The 17349-nt window shown below is 48.8% G+C and overlaps 1 protein-coding gene across 1 annotated transcript in view; it reads left to right on the top strand.

The window, feature by feature from the left end:
- The window catches only part of LOC144610587 (uncharacterized), a 225265-nt gene extending 209862 nt beyond the window's left edge, over positions 1–15403 (top strand). Inside the window, 3 exon segments of the mRNA XM_078429396.1 lie at positions 2681–2749; positions 6503–6736; positions 8036–15403. Coding sequence (XP_078285522.1) covers positions 2681–2749; positions 6503–6736; positions 8036–8182 — 450 coding nt within the window. The 3' untranslated portion in view covers positions 8183–15403.
- The last annotated feature ends 1946 nt before the right edge of the window (positions 15404–17349 follow it).

Genomic DNA, 17349 nt, shown 5'->3' on the forward strand with positions numbered 1-17349 from the left:
TGGGGGCCGGATAAATCCATGCGAGTGATAGGTGGATACAGATGATGGGGGTATTAATTGGCAGATTGGTGGACAAAGACCAGAGATGAAAATGAGACAAAATGCTGTGAGATAAGAAGAGAAGATGCACGAAATGTGAAGCCGGAGGAGGAGCTACAGCTCGAAGGTGAAGAAAAGGGAGGAGAGGGTGAAGAAAGGGTAGGAGGGCGAAGAAAAGGGAGGAGAGGGCGAAGAAAAGGGGAAGAGAGGGTGAAGAAAAGGGGAAGAGAGGGTGAAGAAAAGGGGAAGAGAGGGTGAAGAAAAGGGAGGAGAGGGTGAAGAAAAGGGAGGAGAGGGTAAAGAAAAGGGGAAGAGAGGGTGAAGAAAAGGGAGGAGAGGGTGAAGAAAAGGGAAGAGAGGGTGAAGAAATGGGGAAGAGAGGGTGAAGAAAAGGGGAACAGAGGGTGAAGTAAAGGGAGGAGAGGGTGAAGAAAAGGGAGGAGAGGGTGAAGAAAAGGGAGGAGAGGGTGAAGAAAAGGGGAAGAGAGGGTGAAGAAAAGGGAGGAGAGGGTGAAGAAAAGGGAGGAGAGGATGAAGAAAAGGGAGGAGAGGGCGAAGAAAAGGGAAGAGAGGGCGAAGAAAAGGGGAAGAGAGGGCGAAGAAAAGGGAAGAGAGGGTGAAGAAAAGGGAGGAGAGGGTGAAGAAAAGGGGAAGAGAGGGTGAAGAAAAGGGGAAGAGAGGGTGAAGAAAAGGGAGGAGAGGGTGAAGAAAAGGGGAAGAGAGGGTGAAGAAAAGGGAGGAGAGGGTGAAGAAAAGGGGAAGAGAGGGTGAAGAAAAGGGAAGAGAGGGCGAAGAAAAGGGAAGAGAGGGTGAAGAAAAGGGAGGAGAGGGTGAAGAAAAGGGGAAGAGAGGGTGAAGAAAAGGGGAAGAGAGGGTGAAGAAAAGGGAGGAGAGGGTGAAGAAAAGGGGAAGAGAGGGTGAAGAAAAGGGAGGAGAGGGTGAAGAAAAGGGGAAGAGAGGGTGAAGATAAGGGGAAGAGAGGGTGAAGAAAAGGGAGGAGAGGGTGAAGAAAAGGGGAAGAGAGGGTGAAGAAAAGGGGAAGAGAGGGTGAAGAAAAGGGGAAGAGAGGGTGAAGAAAAGGGAGGAGAGGATGAAGAAAAGGGAGGAGAGGGTGAAGAAAAGGGAAGAGAGGGCGAAGAAAAGGGGAAGAGAGGGTGAAGAAAAGGGAAGAGAGGGCGAAGAAAAGGGAAGAGAGGGTGAAGAAAAGGGAGGAGAGGGTGAAGAAAAGGGAGGAGAGGGTGAAGAAAAGGGAGGAGAGGGTGAAGAAAAGGGAAGAGAGGGCGAAGAAAAGGGAGGAGAGGGTGAAGAAATGGGGAAGAGAGGGTGAAGAAAAGGGAGGAGAGGGTGAAGAAAAGGGGAAGAGAGGGTGAAGAAAAGGGGAAGAGAGGGTGAAGAAAAGGGAGGAGAGGGTGAAGAAAAGGGGAAGAGAGGGTGAAGAAAAGGGAGGAGAGGGTGAAGAAAAGGGAGGAGAGGGTGAAGAAAAGGGGAAGAGAGGGTGAAGAAAAGGGGAAGAGAGGGTGAAGAAAAGGGAGGAGAGGGTGAAGAAAAGGGAGGAGAGGGTGAAGAAAAGGGGAAGAGAGGGTGAAGAAAAGGGAGGAGAGGGTGAAGAAAAGGGAGGAGAGGGTGAAGAAAAGGGGAAGAGAGGGTGAAGAAAAGGGGAAGAGAGGGTGAAGAAAAGGGAGGAGAGGGTGAAGAAAAGGGAGGAGAGGGCGAAGAAAAGGGGAAGAGAGGGTGAAGAAAAGGGAGGAGAGGGTGAAGAAAAGGGGAAGAGAGGGTGAAGAAAAGGGGAAGAGAGGGTGAAGAAAAGGGAGGAGAGGGTGAAGAAAAGGGAGGAGAGGGTGAAGAAAAGGGGAAGAGAGGGTGAAGAAAAGGGGAAGAGAGGGTGAAGAAAAGGGGAAGAGGGTGAAGAAAAGGGAGGAGAGGGCGAAGAAAAAGGGAAGAGAGGGCGAAGAAAAGGGAAGAGAGGGTGAAGAAAAGGGAAGAGAGGGTGAAGAAAAGGGAAGAGAGGGTGAAGAAAAGGGGAAGAGAGGGTGAAGAAAAGGGGAAGAGAGGGTGAAGAAAAGGGGAAGAGAGGGTGAAGAAAAGGGAGGAGAGGGTGGAGAAAAGGGGAAAAGAGGGTGAAGAAAAGGGAAGAGAGGGTGAAGAAAAGGGAGGAGAGGGGCGGTATTGTCGGTTAGTTCCTAAAATTGGAGACCGTTCATACAGTTGGGTTGTAAGCGACCCAAGCGGAATGTGAGGTTCTTAGTTTAGAGATGCAACGCGGAAACAGGCCCTTCGGCCCACCGAGTCCGTGCCGACCAGCGATCACCGCGCACACACTATCCTACACGCACTAGGGACAATTTTACATTATACCAAGCCAATTCACATGTCTTTGGAGTGTGTGTGGAAACCAAAAATGTCAGAGAATACCCACGCAGGTCACGGGGAGAACGTGCAAACTCCGTACGGGCAGCGCCCGTAGTCAGGATCGAACCCGGGTCTCCGGCGCTGCATTCCCTGTAAGGCAGCAACTCTACCGCTGCACCACCGTGCCACCCCCGTTCCTCCGGTTCTTAACGCTGAAGGTGAAGGAGGGACCTGATAGATGTGTATCAAATTATGAGAGGCATCATTCATCTTTGCTTTCCCTCTCTTGCAGGTTAAACTTTCCTCTTGGCAACGTGACAAACCGGGGACTTGGTACAGCAAATTCAAACGGGGCAAGCAGGTGAGATGCTCTGAAGAGTCATACAGTGTGGAAACAGACCCATCTTGCTCACACTGGCCAACATGTCCCAGCTACACTAGTCCCACCTGCCTGCGCTTGGTCCATATCCCTCCAAACTTGTCCTATCCATGTACCTGTCCAACTGTTTTGTAAACGTTGAGATAGTCTCAGTCTCAACTACCTCCTCTGGCAGCTTGTTCCGTACACCCACCACCCTTTGTGTGAAAAAGTTACCCCTCAGATTCCTATTAAATCTTTTCCCCTTCACCTTGAACCTATGTCCTCTGGTCGTCGATTCCTCTACTCTGAGCAAGAGAACAGTGCAAGGTTCAGAAGATTGATCATAGCGTAGATGGATCATAGCGTAGATGGATCATAGCGTAGATGGGTCATAGCGTAGATGGGTCATAGCGTAGATGGGTCACAGCGTAAATGGGTCACAGCGTAGATGGGTCATAGCGTAGATGGGTCACAGCGTAGATGGGTCACAGCGTAGATGGGTCACAGCGTAGATGGGTCATAGCGTAGATGGGTCACAGCGTAAATGGGTCACAGCGTAGATGGGTCATGGCGTAGATGGGTCATAGCGTAGATGGGTCATAGCGTAGATGGATCATAGCGTAGATGGGTCATAGCGTAGATGGATCATAGCGTAGATGGATCATAGCGTAGATGGATCATAGCGTAGATGGGTCATAGCGTAGATGGGTCATTGCGTAGATGGATCATAGCGTAGATGGGTCATTGCGTAGATGGATCATGGCGTAGATGGGTCATGGCGTAGATGGGTCATGGCGTAGATGGGTCATGGCGTAGATGGGTCATGGCGTAGATGGGTCATGGCGTAGATGGGCCACGGCGTAGATGGGCCACGGCGTAGATGGGTCACGGCGTAGATGGGTCACGGCGTAGATGGGTCACGGCGTAGATGGGTCACGGCATAGATGGGTCATAGCGTAGATGGGTCATAGCGTAGATGGGTCATAGTATAGGCTCACCACAGTGGGAAGGCTGTGCGCTGTTGAGTCTGCTGTTGCCTCTCTGAAGATCAATCCAAGTAGCACGACTCTCTGATCTCCACCCACCCTTCGTTACCCCTTGGAGGAAGGAACAGCAGATGCTGGTTTGAACCGAAGATAGACACAAAAAGCTGGAGTAACTCAGCGGGACAGGCAGCATCTCTGGAGAGAAGGAATGGGTGACGTTTCAGGGAAACTTCATTGTTTTAAGACAGTTGAAAGTTTAGCGATAGAGCATGGAAAAAGACCCTTCGGCCTACCGAGTCCACGCCGACCATCAATCACCCGTTCTATCACATTTTATCATCCACTCCCCACACACTAGGAGCGATTTACAGAGGGCAATTAACCTGGGAATCCCACACACACGCCTGTGAGATGTGGGAGGGTACCAGAGCACCCGAAGGAAACGGCCATGCTGTTACAGGGAGAACGTGCAAACTCCACACAGACGGTGCCCGAGGTCAGGATGGAACCTGGGCCTGTGGCGCTGTGAGGCAGCTGCTGTGACACAGTGCCGCAATTGAATCTGTGTAAAACATAGTGGCGGCACGGTGGCGCAGTGGTACAGCTGATGCCTCACAGCGCCAGAGACCCGGGTTCGATCCTGACTACGGGCGCTGTCTGTACGGAGCTTGTACGTTCTCCCCGTGAAATGCGTGGGTTTTTTCCGGGTGCTCCGGTTTCCTCCCACATTCCAAAGACGTAAGGGTTTGTAGGTTAATTGGTTTCGGTGAAGATTGTCAATTGTTGCCAGTGCGTGTAGGAGATTGGTGACCGCTGGTCAGTGGGCCGAAGGGCCTGTTTCGGCGCTGTATATCTAAACTGAAACCACACTAAGTGACGAAGCACTTTATCCACGTCACGGTGATGTACCGGGTGAGATGTTAACCTTGCCGAAGATGTCCTGGTTGGGTTTCTCCTGGGCCTGGCCAAGCCGGCCATCCGCGGTCTCGGCGCCAGGCGGAGGAGGGCTTAGACAATAGACAATAGGTGCAGGAGGAGGCCATTCGGCCCTTCGATCCAGCACCGCCATTCAATGTGACCATGGCTGATCATTCTCAATCAGTACCCCGTTCCTGCCTTCTCCCCATACCCCCTGACTCCGCTATCCTTAAGAGCTCAATCCAGCTCTCTCTTGAATGCATTCAGAGAATTGGCCTCCACTGCCTTCTGAGGCAGAGAATTCCACAGATTCACAACTCACTGACTGAAAATGTTTTTCATCATCTCCGTTCTAAATGGCCTACCCCTTATTCTTAAACTGTGGCCCCTTGTTCTGGACTCCCCCAACATTGGGAACATGGGCTTTGCCCGTGTCAGATGCTTGCCCCTTTCCCGGGGTTACGTCCGCGCCCAGGTGGTGTTAGAGGGGGACATAGTTGTACTTAATGTAGTTATTTGGTACATTTGTGATGATTGTAACATAGTTGTTTGAAAATTTAGCATCGAGATAACTTTGGTCATCTTGTACGATGTGTTACCGCGGTTTTGTTTGGTATCGTGATCGGAATTGAATAAATTATCTTTGATAGAAACATAGAAATATAGAAAATAGGTGCAGGAGTAGGCCATTCGGCCCTTCGAGCCTGCACGGCCATTCAATATGATCATGGCTGATCATCCAGCTCAGTAGCCTGTACCTGCCTTCTCTCCATACCCCCTGATCCCTTTAGCCACAAGGGCCACATCTAACTCCCTCTGAAATATAGCCAATGAACTGGCCTCAACTACCTTCTGCGGCAGAGAATTCCACAGACTCACCACTCTCTGTGTGAAGAAATGTTTTCTCATCTCGGTCCTAAAAGACTTCCCCCTTATCCTTAAGCTGTGACCCCTGGTTCTGGACTTCCCCAACATCGGGAACAATCTTCCCGCATCTAGCCTCTCCAACCCCTTAAGAATTTTATATGTTTCTATAAGATCCCCCCTCAGACTTCTAAATTCCAGCGAGTATAAGCATAGTCTATCCAGTCTTTCTTCATATGAAAGTCCTGCCATCCCAGGGATCAATCTGGTGAACCTTCTCTGTACTCCCTCTAAGGCTAGAATGTCTTTCCTCAGATTAGGAGACAAAAACTGCACACAATACTCCAGGTGTGGTCTCACCAAGGCCCTGTACAACTGCAGCAGAACCTCCCTGTTCCTATACTCAAATCCTCTTGCTATGAATGCTAACATACCATTCGCTTTCTTCACTGCCTGCTGCACCTGCACGCTTGTTTTCAATGACTGGTGCACCATGACACCCAGGTCACGTTGCATCTCCCCTTTTCCTAATTGGCCACCATTCAGGTAATACTCTGCTTTCCTGTTCTTGCCGCCAAAGTGGATAACCTCACATTTATCCACATTATATTGCATCTGCCATGCATTTGCCCACTCGCCTAATCTATCCAAGTCACTCTGCAGCCTCTAGCATCCTCCTCGCAGCTAACACTGCCACCCAGCTTCGTGTCATCCGCAAACTTGGAGATGTTGCATTCAATTCCCTCGTCCAAATCATTAATATATATTGTAAATAACTGGGGTCCCAGCACTGAGCCTTGCGGTACCCCACTAGTCACTGCCTGCCATTCCGAAAAGGACCCGTTTATTCCTACTCTTTGCTTCCTGTCTGCCAGCCAGTTCTCTATCCACCTCAACACTGAACCCCCAATACCGTGTGCTTTAAGTTTGTACTTAAAGATACAAAACAAAAACGAAATGTTAACCTCGGCTCCTCTTGCTGCAGCTTACCTACGCGGATGCGGATGGGAACCCTGTCCACGTGGTCCAGATGACCTTCCTCCGGCTTCTGAGCGCCACAGCGCGGCAGAGGTTCGTCTACAACTGCCAGCAGTCCATCGCCTGGTACGACATCAGCAGGCAGAGCTACCAGAAGGCAGTGCGGTTCCTGGGAGCCAACGGCGAGGAGATGTCACACACCAACACACCGTACATCAGTGCCGTCTATGATGGCTGTCAGGTAATGGACACTTCTTCCACATGGGATCACACAGAGTTGAGTCGGAAAGAACTGCAGATGCTGGTTTAAATCGCAAAATGCTGGGTGTAACTCAGCGGGACTGGCAGCATCTCTGGGGAGGAGGAACGGGAAAGTCTGAAGAGGGGTCTCGACCCGCAACGTCACCCATTCCTTCTCTCCTGAAATGCTGCCTGTCCCGCTGAGTTACTCCAGCATTTTGTACCTGCAAAGAATGAGTCGTTAGTTTACTGTGCTTGCAATTGGCATCTCATGCTTAGACTGGGGCAGAGAGTTACACTGGAAAGAGTGCAGAGAAGGTTTTCACACAGAGGGTGGTGAGTACATGGAACGAACAGCCAGGCGAGGTAGCTGTGGCAGGTACTACCAACAACTTAGGGGTTGTATGGTGGCGCAGCGGTAGAGTTGCTGCCTTTCAGCACTTGCAGCGCCAGAACCCGACTACGGGCGCCGTCTGTACGGAGTTTGTACGTTCTCCCCGTGACCGCATGGGTTTTTTTCGGGATCTTGGGTTTCCACCCACACTGCAAAGACGTACAGGTTTGTAAGTTAATTGGCTTCGATAAAATGGTAAATTGTCCCTAGTGTGTGTAGGATAATGCTAGTGTGCGGAAACAGGCCTTGCGGCCTACCGAGTCCGCGCCGCCCAGCGATCCCCGCACATTAACACTATCCTACGCACACTAGGGACAATTTACACCTATACCACACCTAAGCTCATTAACCTACTAACCTGTACGTCTTTGGAGCGTGGGAGAAAATGGAAAGAACTCGGAGAAAACCCACGCAGGTCACGGGGAGAAGGTACAAACTCCGTAAAGACGGCGCCCGTAGTCGGGATGGAACCCGGGTCTCCGGCGCTGCAAGCGCTGTAAGGGCGGCACGGTGGCGCAGCGGTAGAGTTGCCGCCTTACAGCGAATGCAGCGCCGGAGACTCAGGTTCGATCCCGAGATCTTCGGTTTCCTCCCCCACTCCAAAGACGTGCAGGTGTGTAGGTTAATTGGCTGGGCAAATGTTACAAAAAACTGTCCCAAGTGTGTGTGGGATAGTGTTAGTGTGCGGGGATCGCTGGGCGGCGCGGACCCGGTGGGCCGAAGGGCCTGTTTCCGCACTGTATCTCTAAATCTAAATCTAAAAAAAAATCTACCGTGTCGTATCTTCAAACTGGAACTGAAGCGAATGGATGTTTTGGCTTTGACATCTTCCTGTCTTCCTTCCTGCTCCTTCCCCCCCCCCCCCCCCCCCACCCCCCACCCAACCCCCCCCCCACCCCCATGCAGCTGAGGAAAGGTACGGACCACACGATACTCCAGATCGACTCTCCGCGAGTCGTCGACCTCCCGATCAAAGACGTGGCGGTGGCAGATTTTGGCGATCACCAGCAGAGGTTTGGCTTTGACGTCGGCCCGGTCTGCTTCAACAGCTAAGCCTCGGGGAACGAGCTCTGTGCGAACAACTCTTCCCTCTCTCCTTCCTTCAAGCACAATGCACAGTCTCTCAGTGTGTCTCCATTTAACCACGCCGCAGATGGGTCGGTCTTTTATTGTGTACGAGTAACTGCTGCCCTCGTGGGGCCAATGTCTAATGACCTGTTGAAAAGGCCAAGTCAGTGATCGATGAACTTGGAACGGTCCCCAATCCTACGTAACAAGAGGGGCTTCCTCCAAGTACCCCATCACACCCCTGAACACCATGAACACCAAGTATTCTCCCAGCACAAAGTGTCCTTGCTCCAGCAAGATCTAACCATGGAGGGTGTGAGCTATAGGGAGAGGTTGAGCTGCCTGGGACTCTATTCCCTGGAGCGCAGGAGGATGAGGGGTGATCTTATATAGGTGTGCAAAACCATGAGTGGAATAGACGCAAAATGTCTCTTGCCCGGAGTTGGGGAATCGAGAACCAGGGGACGTAGATTTAAAGTGAAGGGGGAAAGTTTTAATAGGAACCCGAGGGGTAACTTTTTCACACAGGGGGTGGTGGGTGTATGGAACGAGCTGCCACAGGAGGTAGTTGAGGCAGGGACCATCGCAACGTTTAAGAAACATTTAGACAGGTACATGGATAGGACAGGTTTGGAGGGATATGGACCAAAAGCAGGCAGGTGGGACTAGGGTAGATGGGGCGTGATTGTCGGCGTGGGAAAGATGGGCCGAATGGTCTGTTTCCACACTGTATGACACTTATCTATGAAATGCTAAGCAGCAGTCAGTGGGATACAGAGCTACGCACAGCTTTCCACTGCCGCCTTGGTATTAGAAAGGATAAAGCAAAATATATATCAAACCATTTACTTTGAATTGGCCCCATCTCAAGAGTTGTTTGTATCTTGTTAGGAACAGCAGTAGGTTTGATTATGGTACTTGAGAGGTATCGCCAAGTGCGGTTTATTGAATCAGAGATATGACTTCAAATCCCATCAAAAAATCCGGAAGAAAAATTCTCCCATCATTTGCAAAAGCTATTGCATTTTTGGAAAGCCCATCTAAATTTGTTGTCTAGTTTAGTTCAGAGATACAGCGCGCAAACTGGCCCTTTGGCCCACCGAGTCCCCGACGACCAACGATCCTCGCACACTAACACTATCCTACACACACACACACGAGGGACAATCTACAATTTTTACCCAAGCCTATTAACCTACAAACCTGCAGGTCTTTGAGTGTGGGAGGAAACGGAAGATCTCGGAGAAAACCCACGCAGGTCACTGGGAGAAGGTACAAACTCCGTGCGGACGGCGCCCGTAGTCGGGATCGAACCCGGGTCTCTGGCGCTGTGAGGCAGCAACTCTATCGCTGCGCCACCGTGACGCCCAAATTGTCCTTCAATAAAAGAAATGCTTCTGGCCCGGACTTTGGGCCAGGCTCTTGTCATTCCCCGTGAAACTGAAGGGGCAAAATGTCAGCCTAATTCGCCATCCGGTGCTCGATCTGTAGACCATGGGCGGTCACGGTGGCGCAGCGGCAGAGTTGCTGCCTTACCGCGCCGGAGACCCTGGTCCCTTCCTCCCGGCACTCCAAAGACGTGCAGGTTTGGTCATTGGTAATTGGCTTGGTAAAAACGTAAATTGTCCTAAGTGTGTGTAGGGTAGTGTTTGCGTGCGGGGATCGCCGGTGGGCACGGACTCGATGGGCCGAAGGGCCTGTTTCCGCACTGTATCTCTAAGCTAAAACTAGACCGGGATGGGGGGGGCTAAATAGGATGCAGAGATTCTGCCCCCACCAACCTTTCAGTAAGATCCAGACCTCCTCCATCCTCTCGAAAAATATGGTCATCTACTCCCTTCTGAACCTTTATATCACATTTATCGAGTGTTCTGCTGAGGAAAGTGCACCATTTCCTGCCACTCTTTCTACCCCTCGTAATCATGAACTGTGATACCTCCTCTCCAACCAGGCTGTTCCAAAGAATTCAACCCTTACTTTCTTTCCCCTCGGCTATAGTTTTACCAGCTGCGGTGGTCTTGTTGAATCTTCCGTACCCAGGGCAGTCACATCGTCTCTGTAGTGTGGAGACGAGGACTGAATATTTATTTCTTCGTGGAGATGCAGAACCAGCACTTATTTAAGAACACAAAAGAAACGTAGAAGGAGTAGGTTATTCGGCCTTCCAAGATTCGTATCGCTCCTCCCCAACAAGATTATGGTTTCCACCTCAAGACAATTATTTGTGATCAGTCTCAAGAAGCGACCCGACCCAAAATGGCGCCTGTCCATCCCCTCCACAGATGCTGCCTGACCCATTGAGTTCCTCCAGCACTTTGTCTTTCGCTCAGGATTCCAGCCTCTGCTGCTGTCTCTTGCGTCTGCCTTTATTTGATCTCTTTCCCAGTTCTTTTACTTTGGTTTAGTTCAGAGATACTGCAGGGAAACAGGGCCCCCGAGTCCGTATTGATCACCCGTTCACACTAATTCGGGGTTAGAACATTTACTCATCCAGTCCCCGCGCACAAGAGACGATTTACAGAGGCTGATTTAATGTACAAACCCGCAAGGCTTTGGGATGTGGGGGGTAACCGGAGAACCCGGAGAAAACCCACACGGTTACAGGGAGAGGGTGCAAAGTCCACACAGACAGCACCCGGGTTTGTTAGTTCTCCCTGTGACCAGGTGGGTTTTCTCCTGGTGCTCCGGTTTCCTCCCACATTCCCCAAATCGACCAGGTTTCCAGGTTAATTGGCTTCTGCAAATTGTCCCCCGTGTGTGGAATGGAACCAGTGTGAACAGGTGATCGCTGGCCGGCGCAGACTCAGTGGGCCGAGGAACCTATTTCTACCCTGTACCTCTAAGCTAAAGCCTGTCACTGACCCAACGACCCGTCAAGGATTTGTATAGAAAATAGGTGCAGGAATAGGTCATTTGGCCCTTTGAGCCAGCACCGCCATTCAATATGATCATGGCTGATCATCCAAAATCAGTGCCCCGTTCCTGCTTTCTCCCCATATCCAAGGACTAGATCTAGCAAAAACCAAAGAACATCCTCCTCTGACGTTGGAGGGAGAGGGGGAGGAAATGTCTTTTCAATCTCCAAACCAGCAACACTGAATGTAGAGAATCGCAATACCACTTTCAAAACTCCAGAGAAAACACAAAAACTCATCAGCAACCACCTGTGAGTAGACCCAGGCCAATACTGGTGTTCAATCCCGAAAGGTCTTCTTAAAGGGGAAGATATTTCCAATCCATTTGCTCCCTGTCTCTCTTCTGAGGAATCAGAGCTTTGCAATTTAATATATATTGAGGTACTAACTTGGGAAATCAATCTTTTGTAGAAAAGCTATCTTTGACTTTTTGGAAAAGCAGGCCAATGTGAAGCAATTGTGTGGATCTTTTCTTCCAAATCCTCTTGGTCTGACTGTGACAAGGTGATTTTTTTCTCACATCAAATGCGGAACAGATCCTAAATGGTGCTACTCACTATATACCAAAAACTGTATTAAACTGTATTGCTTGACTGTATTTTTTTTTTTTGTGTTGTTGCAAAGATAATTTATGGAGTTGTGTTATTTCTTAGATGCTTCTTGAATTGAATATTGGCATAATTTATTTCGGTTTAAGATGCCTTTGTGTACATAAATAATTTTGTTTTAAAAATGGATGAGATCTATTAACGCCTGGGTCGGAGCTGAAAATTTGCATTGACATTTCAGGTCGGTGGCTTTGGGCTATCAAAATATTGGCTGCCTGGAAGCTTTTTGTTAGTAGGTCTTGATTACTTTTCCGATAGTTCTCCAACAGCGGCCTACCTTGGGGATAGCCCGAGGTGGTAATAATGCTTCATCGACTACTGTCAACTAACCCCTGAGCTAAAGAGAGAGAGAGAAAGAGAGAGAGAAAATAAGCTTGGCTTTCTGCTCTAGATTGGTTTACCCATTGACCGACTCTTTGCAATTTAATATATATTGAAGTACTAACTTATATAGAGTGCGCAGGAAGGAACTGCAGATGCTGGTTTTCGCTTGGGCAGCTTGCAGACCAGTGGTATGAACATTGATTTCTCTGACTTCAAGTAACCCTGGCATTCCCTCCCCCATCCAAGTCACACCAGCTTCTCGTTTTCACCCAACAGCTAACAATGGCCTGTTTCCTTTATCATCGTTACTTTTTTACATATCTTTCATTCATTGTTCTTTATCTCTCCACATCATCGTCTGTATCTCTCATTTCCCTTATCCCTAGCCAGTCTGAAGAAGGGTCTTGACTTGAAACGTCAACCATTTCTTCTCTCCAAAGATGCTGCCTGTCCCGCTGAGTTACTCCAGCGTTTTGTGTTTACACTGATGATATCTGTCCCGCTGAGTTACCCCAGCGTTTTGTGTTTACACTGATGATATCTGTCCCGCTGAGTTACCCCAGCGTTTTGTGTTTACACTGACGATATCTGTCCCGCTGAGTTACCCCAGCGTTTTGTGTCAATATGAGTGTGTTCGTGCAAGATACAGGTCTCGGTCACGCTTTCAAATGGAGCCCAGTCTCTTGAGCTGGGTCTCTTTCTAGTTTGAGCAAAGGTTTAGGGAGTGAATACCACAACAGTGGGACGGATAGCTTGTGACAAGCCTGCTGATAATGGTGTATAGAGAGACAGCAAGTGGGAAAAATGCATGAGACCAGCCTTCTCAGGAATGGGTAGTAGATGGAATTTAGCTCACCGACTTTTATACTCGATGCCCCAGCCAATGATGCCCACGCATGCCATATGCCTTCTATACCATCCTAGCCTCTTGCGTTGTGACTTGCAGGGAGCTATGGACTTTGTAGCTCTGCCCTTGCTTATGCCTGCAACTCCCTCTAGTCCTTCGTAGACCGCAGAGTGCTGGAGTAACTCAGCGGGTCAGGCAGCATCTCTGGAGGACATGGATAGGTGACGTTTCGGGTCAGGACCATTCTTCAGTCTGATGCCAGTCCCGACACGAAACGTCGCCTATCCTTGTCCTCCTGCTGACACACCAGCACAGAATCCAGCATCTGCAGTTCCTTATGTCCACACGCTCCAGCCCTTCTCTGGAGCCTGGACACGTGCATTTCCCATTTTCCCAGCTCCCCTTATCCCACCCGCTGACAACCTTGTCGTGAGATAACCCTGGCGTCTGAAGAAGGGTCTCCACCTGAAACGTCGCCCATTCCTTCTCTCCAGAGATGCTGCCTGTCCCGCTGAGTTACTCCAGCACTTTGTGCCTGTCTCCGGTGTCAACCAGCACCTGCGGTTCCCTCCTTGACCTTCCATCCACAGGATGCATTAGCGACAGTATAAAATCTCTATCTGGAGAAGGGCAAGGACGTTGCCAGGACTCGAGGGCCTGAGCAATGGGGGAGAGGTAGGACTTTACCCCAGCATTTTGTGTCTGTACTGGCATTCTCTCTCTAAACCTCTCTCCTCTCTTTCAACATTCTCGTCCACCTCCAAAAGGTGGCTTGGGGACAGGATGGGTGGGAGGGAAGGCTCTTCAACTCTGTGCTGCATAAATCCAAACAGTTGCTTAGACGCTCGTTAACATTGTTGGGCTGCTGATCTCTGAGTTTCATGAACCCAAGTTTAAGGGGGATTTCATCTTCTCCCTGAATGCTACTGTATATAAACCGCCAATATATCCATTGCCGTTCTGTAACCTGTTGCATGCTGCAAGATACATTCGGTAAAGTGTTTAACCCACGTGCTTTGGTTATCTTATAGGGGAGGAGGGATGATAAGCAGGAATTACCTCTGGATATTTCTTCCGTACTGTCTATCAATATAGTTAGCTCACTTATAGGGAGGGTGCTGGCAAATTTTTATTTTGTATCGGTAAGTTCAGAATATTCATATATTGATTCTGCTGAATTAAACCCGCCCAGACCCGTACATTGCAACCGTTTCAAAGGGCCAAGCTAAACAAAAACAGGTCGATATACGAAGCATGCACTGGAGCCAGGAATGCTCGGACTTCAAGGGGGAGAGCCGAGGTGTATTTACGGGTGATTCGGGTTTTGCAACTCAAAATAAGGAGGAATGAACGAACCTTCGTTGGCGGGTTAAGGACAATATCTAGTGCTGGCTGTTCATCCCACCATCTTGGATTGGAGTTCCAGCACTAAGAGACTGTGCTGAGTTTGGCCTACCTGGTTAGAAGAACAGAGACATCCTCAGTAGCAATGGACTTAGGAGAGTTTTGGTGTAGGAGCAGTGCTCGATCCACACTTTTGAGAACACTGTTGGGACAAGGGCAAGGCCAACCTTGGCAACGATGCCCATTCATAGTTGGGTTGCCCGCCACCCTGGTAGGAGAGTTGAGTAATAATAATAAGTACTTTATTCATCCCACAACGGGGAAATTTGCAGGGTTTACAGCAGCAAAGTGGATAGCAAAAAGAAATAAGCATTCATTAAAAAAATAAAATACCGGTGATTATCTTCATTTACTGGTGTGCTGGGAGCAGTGCTGGTTGTGCAGTCTGACTGCAGCAGGAAGGAAGGACCTCCAATATCTCTCCTTCACACACTTGGGGTGAAGGAGTCTGTTCCAATCCCTTTGGGACTATCCCTGATTATCGTTGCTTATTGCACATCTTCCATTCATTTGTGCAAAGTATCGTCTATATCTCATCTTCCCCTTTCCCCCGACTCTCAGTCTGAAGAAGGGTCTCGGCCCAAAAGGTCACCCATTCCTTCTTCTCCAGAGATGCTGCCTGACCCGCTGAGTTACTCCAGCCCTTTTGCGTCCATCTTCGGAACTAGAATCCATACCGTTCCTCCCCAGACACTCGCCATGTGCAGAGCCCTGCCCACTTCATGAGCGATAGGAGCAGAATTAGGCCCTTCGGCCCATCAGGTCTATTCCACCATTCAATCGGGGCTGATCTATCTCTCCCTCCTAACCCCATTCTCCTGCCTTCTCCCCGTAACCCCTGACGCCCAAACCGATCGCGAGAGACAGGAAGATGGGAAGGAAAGACTTCCAATCGGATCACCCTCTATCCCGCCCAACCTCTGGAATGTTCCCCGGCAGTATCTTGGTGCTAAATCCCTGTGGTGCTTTCAAGAATTGGCCCCTCTGTATTGTGATATGTGATATATATATATGTACATTGAAACGTCAAGCACTGAATGAATACAGGTTGTCTTGTTATACGGTCTGTAGCATATTAAAAATTTTGATATTCAGGAAAAATTATGTAAATTTAGTCACAAAATTAAAAACAATATTGCAACCAATGTCATACCTTATAGCCTGTTGCTTCATTCACAAGCTGTGACAGTTTCTTCCCAGCTGTTATCAGGTAGCTGAACCATCCTACCACAACCAGAGAGCAGTGCTGAACTACTATCCACCTCTTTGGTGACCCTCGGATTATCCTTGATCAGACTTTGCTGGCTTTACCTCGCACTAAACGTTATTCCCTTTTCATGTCAAGTCAAGTCAAGTCAATTTTATTTGTATAGCACATTTAAAAACAACCCACGTTGACCAAAGTGCTGTACATCTGATTAGGTTCCAATGGGGAAAAAAAAATGAGACATACAGTAGCACGCAAACAGTTCACAGCGCCTCCTCAATGTATCTGCACACTGTAAATGGCTCGATTGTAATCATGTATTGTCTTTCCGCTGACTCCAGCATTTTGTGAAATACAAGTACAGGAATGTAGTGTGCTGAAAACAAATACATATAGAGTGATACAGTGTGGAAACAGGCCCTTCGGCCCAACTTGCCCACACAGGCCAACATGTTCCAGCTACACTAGTCCCACCCGCCTGCCATATTCCTCCAAACCTGTCCTATCCATGTACAATATCCGTCTAACTGTTTCTTAAACATTAGGATAGTGCCTGCCTCAGCTTGTTCCATACACCCACCACCCATTGTGTGAGAAAGTTATTGTTCAGATTCCTATTAAATCTTTTCCCCTTCACCTTAAACCTACGTCCTCTGGTCCTTGATTCCCCTGCTCTGGGGAAGAGACTCTGTGCGTCTACCCGATCTATTTCTCTCATGGTTTTATACACCTCTACAAGAACACCCCTTCTGACAGGATTCAGGATCAGTACAGAATGGCCTGTTTCCATGCTGGACAGCTCCATAACATAACGATACCAGGACCCAAACCAATCCCAATGAATCCAATCCCAATGGGAAAAGCTCACAGATAACAAGTCTGATCTCTCAGTACAAACCTTTGATAAGTCCATGTTATTGGAGCAGAATTAGGCCTTTCAGCCCATCAAGTCTACTCTGCTATTCAATCATGGCTGATCTATCTCTCCCTCTCTACTCCATTCTCCTGCCTTCTCCCCATAACCCCTGACACCCGTACTAATCAAGAATTTGTCAATCTCTGCCTTAGAAACACCCACTGACGGCCTCCACAGCCTTCTGTGGCAATGAGTTCCTCAGATTCACCACCCTCTTCCTGAAGAAATTCCTTCTCATCTCCTTTGTAATCTCCCATCTCCCTTTATTCTGAGGCTGTGGCCTCTAGTCCTAGACTCTCCCACTAGTGGAAACATCCTCTCCACATCCACTCTATCCAGGCCTTTCGCTATTGATCTCACAAGACCATGACTCTGTGTACGCTAAAGCAACATTTCAGATGTTTGGGTAACTGCACATCACAAGCACACATTTAGCAATCTAGTTGTCTCATCTTTTATCACAATTAATGTCATCTTTCCTCACTAAGTTCTACCGGGTCTCACTGGAAATCAGTCTGTCAAACATTCTCAATCCACCCAGTTATTGTGGATTCTCATTCCAGTAAGTATTTACAACAATAAGTCTCCCCAGTCTGTACTTGAGATGGCATGAAATCATTTAAAGGAGTCATATTATATCGAATGCAGCATCAAATGCAATCTATATTTATTAAAGTAACAATTCTGGGTCGATTCCTTTCTGGGGACTTTCTGATCGTTTTAGGTACATGTTATTTCTCTTTATCATCCATTGTCTGTCCCTGTAAAATCTCCTTATATCTCCTTATAAGTAGCTCCACTCGACATAGGTGTAGTTCAGTCTAACTTTAACTCTTTCTGAAGACAGACACAAAATGCTGGAGTAACTCAGCGGGACAGGCAGCATCTCTGGAGAGAAGGAACGGGTGATGTTTTGGGTCAAGACCCTTCT

Source organism: Rhinoraja longicauda, chromosome 37 (genome assembly GCF_053455715.1).
Source record: "Rhinoraja longicauda isolate Sanriku21f chromosome 37, sRhiLon1.1, whole genome shotgun sequence".
Taxonomy (NCBI): Eukaryota; Metazoa; Chordata; class Chondrichthyes; order Rajiformes; family Arhynchobatidae; genus Rhinoraja; species Rhinoraja longicauda.